General features: G+C 34.3%; 1 protein-coding gene across 1 annotated transcript; it reads left to right on the top strand.

The window, feature by feature from the left end:
* LOC131646500 (histone H2A.2-like) lies at positions 1-789 on the top strand. The gene is made up of 2 exons (XM_058916526.1): positions 1-274; positions 391-789. Exons 1-2 carry the CDS (start codon positions 65-67, stop codon positions 628-630), a joined length of 450 nt encoding a protein of 149 aa, XP_058772509.1. The 5' UTR covers positions 1-64; the 3' UTR covers positions 631-789.
* The last annotated feature ends 8,397 nt before the right edge of the window (positions 790-9,186 follow it).

Raw genomic sequence — 9,186 nt, 5'->3', positions numbered from 1 at the left:
ATTTTCTCACAATTTCTCACAATACACCGAATTCATAGCTCGAATCTAGTTTTCGTTTGAGAAAATGGACGCAAACACCAAGGTGAAGAAGGGAGCAGGAGGAAGGAAAGGCGGCGGACCAAGGAAGAAAGCCGTATCAAGAACCGTCAGAGCTGGTCTTCAGTTCCCCGTCGGAAGAATCGGCCGTTTCTTGAAGAAAGGTCGATATGCTCAACGTGTTGGTACCGGTGCTCCTGTTTACCTAGCGGCTGTTCTTGAGTATCTTGCTGCTGAGGTAGTTATTTCTTCTTTGAAATTCATTGCTACTGAGTTAGAATTTGTGAATTCAATTTCTGATTTTTTGAATTTGAACCCTAATTTTGATGAATTTGGGATTTTTTGTGTGTGAAGGTTCTTGAGTTGGCGGGAAATGCGGCAATTGATAACAAGAAGAAAACGATTAGTCCGAGACATTTGTGTTTGGCTGTGAGGAACGATGAGGAGCTTGGGAAGTTGCTGGCTGGTGTTACTATTGCTTATGGTGGCGTTCTTCCTAACATCAATCCGGTGCTTTTGCCTAAGAGGACTGAAAGTGCTGCTAGTTCTTCTAAGTCTCCTTCCAAGGCCAAGAAATCTCCAAAGAAGGCTTAGATAGCTTTATTTATTTCTTTTTGTTTTGTGTGTATATCTCAGATTAGATACTTCTCTTGTGGAAGAGAATTGTTCAATGAATAGCAAGATATGAAGTTGTATGCTGTGTCTCTCATGTAGGAGATTGATTCTTTAATGAAAACGATTTGTTTCTAGTCACTTCCTTTGTTTACAGTAGTTCATTCATATAGTTTGATATGATTATTAAACCTGCCAATATTTTGAAATTTAGCCACGGCATGGTCTATTTTGAGTAACCAATAGATATAGGCAGTAGATGATTCAATGGTTGATCAGATTGTATAAATTTGGATACACAAGTTATAATGAAGAGAAAGTTGGAGATGCATATAAAAGTGAATCATTAGAAATAATTGTGTTGTCATTTCACATTATAGTTTGTAAAGAATTGAACAATGATGTTAAATTTGTACTCCTATTTTTGGTCCATAATTTTTTTTAAAAATAATTAGTTTAAAATTTTATAAGAATTAATTCCATTCATTTCTATAATGATATTTTTTTATAAATAGAATGATAAGATTTATAGAAAAAAGCCACTGGATCAGATATGCTAGAAAAATGGTACAACATTATGCAAAACTCAAAATTGAACATCGAAACTATAAATGTGTGATAGCAGTTTGAATGGTTAATTAGACAGATAGTGTCTTTATCTTATTTTTAAAGTTGAACACTGAAACTACATTTTTAATCACTTTTACTTTTATGAATGAACTATAATTAAAAATGTATAATAGTATTACACCTACATGCAAATTTTATCGTATACTTAAACTATCACTCTTTGGGTCAACTAATTCAGTATTGTTATTGGATTATTTCCATAAGCGTTTATGTCCTTGTGTTTTCCTGCATCATTTCAAAAACACCCAAAATCAATTGTTATCATATTTTTAAAACTTGCAACATCTATTGCAGACTAAGGCAATAATAAAAATACATAAATTAAATGATTAGAGTTTGATACAACAACGTGAAATTCTCAAGAATGTCACTTTTGCAATATATGACATACTTGAGAAACTACCTAGTTATATCTCTACTTAAACTAATTAAATTACCTCACCGTCAAGAAAGTTCCAACTGGAAGTACCAGTTCAATTCTCTTAACTCCAAACATCTCAAAATGCAACCCGTTCAATTCATTCTAATTAATCACACACACAAAATCATCATCTTCCATAACAAATAAATGTGATCAAAATCAATACTAAAAAAGAAAAATAAATAAATATAAACATAAAATATTACTAATTAATTTAACTTTAACTCTGATAACAAAAAAATATTAAAATAAAAAATAAAAAAGAAACCACATGAACAAAACAAATACTTTTTATTGCATTTTCTTTATCCTTGAGTTAAGAATGGTTGATGTACGACCATGGTTAAAATAAATACTGATGGAGGAAGGACGAGGTTTGGCATTGCAGGTTGTGGGGGCCTTATTAGAGATCATAAAGGTGGGTGGATTTGCGGTTTCTCGAAATATTTAGGTAACTGCAGTGTCCTTCTAGCAGAATTTTGGGGCGTGTATGAAGGCCTCAAAATAGCTAAAGATTTGAGTCTAAAAAGGGTGGAGGTAACTGTTGAAAGATGCACATGGAAGCATGAAGAAAGTGTGCGTGTTAAGCACAGAGAAAGAAAACATTGAGAAAGCTGAATATTATTATTATTGTATTTCTTTAAATGGTACATGTGTGGCTATTAATAGAGTAAAGATAGCCGTTACAAGTAACAGCAGAATAGATAAAAAAGGAAAGGTAAAGATGTATGGACATGGGCTGAAAAGAAATATGTTAGTGGGCTTATATGTTGGGCCTGTGTATTTTAACACCCCCCCTCAAACTGGAGTGTATGTTTAACAGTCCTAGTTTGGTAACCCAAGAAGAAAAAGGACCAAGATGAAGGGCTTTCATGAAGACATCAGCGACTTGGTTGACGGAATTGATGGGCATTAGGTGGATTGTATTGGCTTGTATTTTGTCACGAACAAGGTGGCAATCCATTTCTATGTGCTTGGTGCGTTCATGGAAGATCGGATTTGTTGCAATTTGGATTGCACTTTGGTTGTCGCAGTAGATGTTGACAGGAGTGGAGTGTGTGATTCTGAAGTCATGAAGGATGTATAGCAGCCATTGAGCTTCGCAGGATGTGTTTGCTAAGGCACGATATTCAGCTTCAGAGGATGAGCGAGAGACGACTGTTTGCTTCTTGGTTTTCCAGCTTATAATGTTGTCTCCGAGGAAGAAACAAAATCCAGTGGTGGAGCGTCTTGATGCTGGACAGGAGCCCCAGTCCGAGTCTGAGAATCCAGTTAGTTGTAGATTTGATTTCCTTTTGAAGAAGAGTCCCAATGCTGGAGCGTTTTTGAGATAGCGAACGATCCGGTGTGCAGCTTGTATGTGTGTTTGAGTTGGTTTGGCGAGATACTGGCTTAGCTTACAAACAGAGAAAACAATGTCAGGACGGGAATGCGTTAGATATAGTAGCTTACCGATGATGCTACGGAAGGGCGTGGGATCTGGTAGGACATCTTCATCCTGGGAGTCAAGTTTTTGGCCAGGATCAATTGGGGTTGAGGCTGGTTTGGAAGCAAGCAGGCCCGTGTCTTGGAGCAAATCCAGGCAGTATTTGTGTTGGCATAACGTTATTCCTTGTGTAGAGTGGGCAACTTCAAAACCTAAGAAATATTTTAGAATACCCATGTCTTTGATGCTAAACTTCTTGTCAAGAGTAGCCTTTATTTGTATGATATCTGAGATGTTAGTACCTGCAACAATCAGATCATCTACATATACGAGAATTACGGTAAAACATGTGTTAGAATATTTAGTAAATAGGGAGTAATCAGATTTGGATTGAAGGAATCCCATGTGAATAAGTGTTGTGGCCAGTTTGTTGTTCCACTGCCGGCTGGCTTGTTTCAGGCCATAGAGTGATTTTTTGAGTTTGCACACCATATTAGGAGGGAGTTTCATTCCTGGGGGAGGTTTCATGTACACCTCTTCTTCAAGATCTCCATGAAGAAAAGCTGTATTTATATCTAATTGGTGGATGTGCCAGTTATGTGTAGCAGCGATTGATAACAAAATTCGTATTGTAGTCATTTTAATGACGGGGCTGAATGTTTCTAAGTAGTCGATTCCTTCGGTTTGTGTAAAGCCTTTCGCGTAGAGTCGAGCCTTGTGTCTAGCTATGGTACCATCGGGGGCAAATTTTAACTTAAAAATCCATTTGCTGCCAATAGCTGTCTTGTTAGGAGGGAGGGAGGTAATGTCCCAAGTCTTGGTATTATGTAGGGATTCTAGTTCTGTTTGTATGGCTTGCTGCCAAAGGGGGTTGGTGATGGCAGCTTTATATGATGTGGGCTCAGTGGTGGTGGAGATGTTTAGAGTAAAAAGCTTGTGATCACAAGATAATTTATCATAGGATAGGTATGTAGCCAAAGGGTATTTAATAGGTGCTTTTGAAGAGGTAGGAGGTGAGTATTGTTTGCCTTGTAGGAGGGAGCAATGATAGTCCCTTAGGTAGGCTGGTTGTTTGTATTCTCTTGTTGTTTTTCTTGTGATTGATGGAAGAGGAGTGTGGCTGTTGGTGGTGGATGTTGGTGTAGTAGAAGATAAATTAGGTTGTTGGGTGGATTCATGTTGGTGCGTTTTGGAGAGTTTGTTGGGGAAGGAGAGTTTTCGTCGGAATCGGTCATGAAACGGAAATGGGAGAGGTGAAGGTGAAGATGAAAGAGGAAGAAGGAGAAAAAAATGGTGACCGAAGGTGGTGGAGGATGAAGGGAAGAGGATGAAAAAAATCAGAGTATCTTATCTGATACCATGTTGAAAGATGCACATGGAAGCATGGAGAAAGTGTGCGTGTTAAGCACAGAGAAAGAAAACATTGAGAAAGCTGAATATTATTAATATTGTATTTCTTTAAATGGTACATGTGTGGCTATTAATAGAGTAAAGATAGCCGTTACAAGTAACAGCAGAATAGATAAAAAAGGAAAGGTAAAGATGTATGGACATGGGCTGAAAAGAAATATGTTAGTGGGCTTTTATGTTGGGCCTGTGTATTTTAACAGTAACTACCGACTCGCAGATAGTTATTAATGCTATTAACCAGAACAATATCACCAAGACGGAGTGTAGGGCGGTGCTTCGAGATATTTGTCACTTGTTTCATGAGTTTGAAACTGTTATCGTTGCTCACAGTTTCAGGGAAACCAATAGCTGCGCGGATGCTCTTGCAAATATTGGATGTGAGAATTCACAGTATTGCTTCTATGATAAACCTCCTGATAGTTTGATCCAAATGTTGGAGGATGATCTTTTAGGTTTATACACCCCTCGGGGTAGTGCTTTGTAGTTTTTCTTTCTTTTGGGCTTAGGCCCTCTTTTGTCCCAAAAAAAAAAAGAATGGTTGATGTAAGAAATAGGTTAAAGTTTCCATTTTTATTAGGTTGAAGGACCAAAAACTGAAACATAGACAACTTCTTTAACACACACAAAAGGAAATTTGGAAAAGGTTAAATTATTATGTCAAAAATCACCATAACCAACATTCAGAACGTCTTCTTTGACACAAGAACATGGAAAGTGTAAAAGGTTAAATTTTATCTAAAAAAGGTCGTAAACGACATTGAAAACGATATGCAAGAGATTCAAAGTTAAAATGCTCACCCTTTGATGTTGTTGTTGACAAACCACTTGAATAACTTGTTAAACCACTTGAACAATCAGAAAAAGAAATACAGAAAAACATCAATCCTTCAAATTTTTCAGATCTTATATTATTTCACAGATCTGAAAAATATCATCGGTTTCTTTACAGATCTAAAAAACATCACTAATTTTGCAGATCTGAAATATCACTAATCTAAAATTTAAAGTAAGAATAAAATCTAAAATCTTATATGAACAAAAGATTGAGGTGTTCAAAACGATTCAGCAATAATAAATAAAGGAAACTAAAATTTGAAGATTTAAAGAAACAATTTAGATTCATCATTGTTGTTGTAAAATGAAGAGAACATAGAAAGAATAAGAGGAAAAGAGAGAAATGAAAAGACTTAGGGTCTGTTTGGTTGGGAGTAGATGGATGGGAGGGGAGGGGAGGGGAGGGGATATTTATAAATATATGTGCGGTTGCTAAATTTTTTCTCTGTATTATTTCACGTTTATTTTTTTTTTATTGTGCGGTTGCTATTTGTGGGTTGTTGCTCTCAGGTGAGTTTTTTTCCTTTTTATTTTGTTGAAGTTCCCTTTTTGATATTAAGTGTTTTTTTATAATAATAACATACTTATACTTATATCAGTTCTTATTTATAATATATGATGGTAATAACATTTTTTTTATTATACTATTAATAATAATAATAACAATATACAAAATATGTAAATATAATATATTTATGTTATAAACAAAAATTTAAACTCTAATATTATTTGTTCAATTTTTTTAATATTCTAACATTATTTTATTTATTTTTAATTATAAAAATTATTTTATTGGGTTAGATGAATCATATGATCAGATAATGATTTGATTTGCGTTGAAGATATATAATTCAACTAATGTGTGTTGTTGTTTACGGTTATATTATAGTTTATGAGTGAACAAATTTTTATTTGGTGAAATTTACTCAATACTATTGTTATTTAGAATTATTTTTACTAAGTACAAATAATAATATTTATAAGGATAAAAAGGTAAATTGATTTTAAAATCCCTCCCCTCCCCTTGTGAACCAAACATACTTTTGTTAAAAATCCCTCCCCTCCCCTCCCCTCCCCTTCTTTGAACCAAATATATATTTAGTTAAATTCCCTCCCATCCCTTCCCCTTCATTCTCCTCCCCTCGATTAAATTCCCTCCCCTCCCCCCCTCTGTTGAACCAAACGGACCCTTAAGTTTGAGTAGGGGAAACACTATATTTGTGTTTCCAAGAAAGATAGAAATAATATTTGGAAAAGTTTTGGCTTTGTTGAAAAGGAGAAGATCTGAGACGTGCTAGCATATAGGAAGTAGAAAAGGAAATCAAATAAGCTATCCACGCGGCCCATCTAAGAAGCAAAGGGGTAGAAATGTAATTTTCAAATCATTAAACTTTCTTATATTGTAGATAACAATTTTCAATGCAAATGTAAAAAATTGAAATTGGTGTGATAAGAAGTTTTTACAAACCTGAAACAACAATTTTTTTTTAGTTCATCAACTAGTAACAAACCCATGCGATGCACGGGTTCTATTGTTCGACGCGAATTGTTGCGAAAAAATTAAATTGGATTTTAAATTAAACAAGAAAGACATTTTTTAAAATAAAAATAATATTGTATGAATTTTCCAATTTTTTAAAAAAATATAGGAATAATATATATTTCAATTATTCATATATTATCTTAAAAATTATTGGATTTTAAATTAAAAATATTAGATACATAAATAATTATAAAAAAAATACATTTTTCTTGTGTTTGAATTTATATATTATTTTAAAATATGTTTACTTTTATTTTTTGTAATTGTACAAAAAATATTATAACTCGTGCATTTACACAGATTTTGGCCTGATTACCCGTATTTTTACACGGTACTGGTGTGTTACCCGTGCGTTCACATGCATTTTGGCCATTTTACTTGTATATTCACACGGTACATAGAGATCAATCTTCCTGGAGCACCACCAACATACCCGAAGTCCACATCACCCATCTCTCCCGGACCATTTACAATGCATCCCATTATTGCAATCTGATTCATGCAGGTGCAGAAAGTAAATAATAGAAAACAAAGCACTTTCAAAGACGCGGTTTACAAACCATAGTACACCGATACACCGGGGAGGTTTGATGTCTTCTCTCAAACTTCTACACTTATTTCTTGAAGATCAAATAAGGTTCTACCACAGGATGGGCATGAGACGTACTCCTGCAAGACATGTTAGGCATATCAGTAAAGATCACATAATTTTCTTTTCAAATTCGAATTATGTGTCTATGTACTTGAATTACGTTCTGTTTTTATATTTCTCATTCTGCATCCTTGATGCATCCTTGAAGCAAATTGATAAGTATTTCTAACGAAGTCAAAGACTTTGTCAGAGGCTTCTAAAAGAATATCGTCTCCAAGCCCGCCAACCAACAGGGCTCAAGCATGAGAACCAACACCAGTCACTAAGTCTTCCCTGTAAGAGAACCAGAACCAGAACCAACATGGCTCATTTTAATGAACAAAAGGAGACAACTTTAAGTTCCCTGCAAACTGAATTGAAAATATATGAAAATTTTAAGTTCCCTGCAAACTGAACAAAAGGAGACAACTTTATGTTTTTTTGACTTGGTTTCAGTTGGATTTCTTCCTCAAAATCCATAAAGATATGAAAAATAAAACTCAGAAACAAAAGTTTATTCACACGAAAAACACAAAACCTAAAACCAGCACAATCCTAAAGGAAAGTTTATTGACAACAAAAACAGAAAGCCTAAAAGCATTACATCAGAAACGAAAGTTTATAGACAACAAAAATAGAAAACCTAAAACCATAACATCAGAACCGCATATATTTTTCAGAATATGAACAGAAAACAGATGAAGAAAAGTTTCTTACTTCTTTATCACACAATAATATCTCAAAATACTCCTTATTCTTGGACACAACAGTCCATTTGTGATGGAATCTCACTGCTACTTTCCATAGCTTCTTTGTGTCATTGATGTCTTTCACCAGCTCAAACGGTCTTGCCATATTCGCAGCTGAAGGTTGCAGGAGGCATAAAGTTGTAGAGGTGAAGAAGAGATGAAGCCTTAAGGAGAGGTTATGTTGTTTGAAGAGAGAAAATGGTTATTGAAGGAGAGAGTTGAAATGCTGCAGAAAGAGAAATTAAGAAGAAGAGAAAGAGCAAGTGATAGAATAGATGTAAGGGAAGTGACACGATGGACAAAAGGGTTCCATTTTACAAACACCCGATGGACAAAAGGAAGTGACGGAGGACAAAGCGGTGTAGCCCTGTTTTCAAAATTTTGCTTTTTGAATTGGCAACCAGGAAGGACAAATATTTGAATGTGGCTGCAGAAAAAGTAGGGCTTTTGTACCACCTTTTTCAAATGCTAGGAAAATTGAAATCGTGGAAAGCTTTTTGGTTCACCTTTTGTGTACTTCCATTTCAAATATGTTGTCTAATTTGAACTATTGACATTCAATTTTTGACTTTTAGAAGAAATATTTTGTCTCAATTGAACTATTTAAATCAAATATGTTAGATGTGTAACTAATAGTACAATTTGGTTAGAAAAAGTAATTTTTGGACACATTTTACCCCCAAATCAATGAAGTGGAGGATAAAGAAAAAACGTTAAATTCGAGTTTTCCAAAGCCATTTATTTTCTTATATTATAGATTTCACTATTCTCATTTTACTTCATCAATTTATTAAAAAGGTCAAATAATTTAAATTAAAAAATAATAATGACAATGATAGACATTAAACAATATTATTATCTTAAAAAATTAATTACATTGACTAACTTTTGAAG

The sequence above is a fragment of the Vicia villosa genome, linkage group LG2 (genome assembly GCF_029867415.1).
Source record: "Vicia villosa cultivar HV-30 ecotype Madison, WI linkage group LG2, Vvil1.0, whole genome shotgun sequence".
NCBI lineage: Eukaryota > Viridiplantae > Streptophyta > Magnoliopsida > Fabales > Fabaceae > Vicia > Vicia villosa.
Note: the sequence above shows the minus strand (reverse complement) of the source record. Positions and strands in the feature narration are given on the sequence as shown.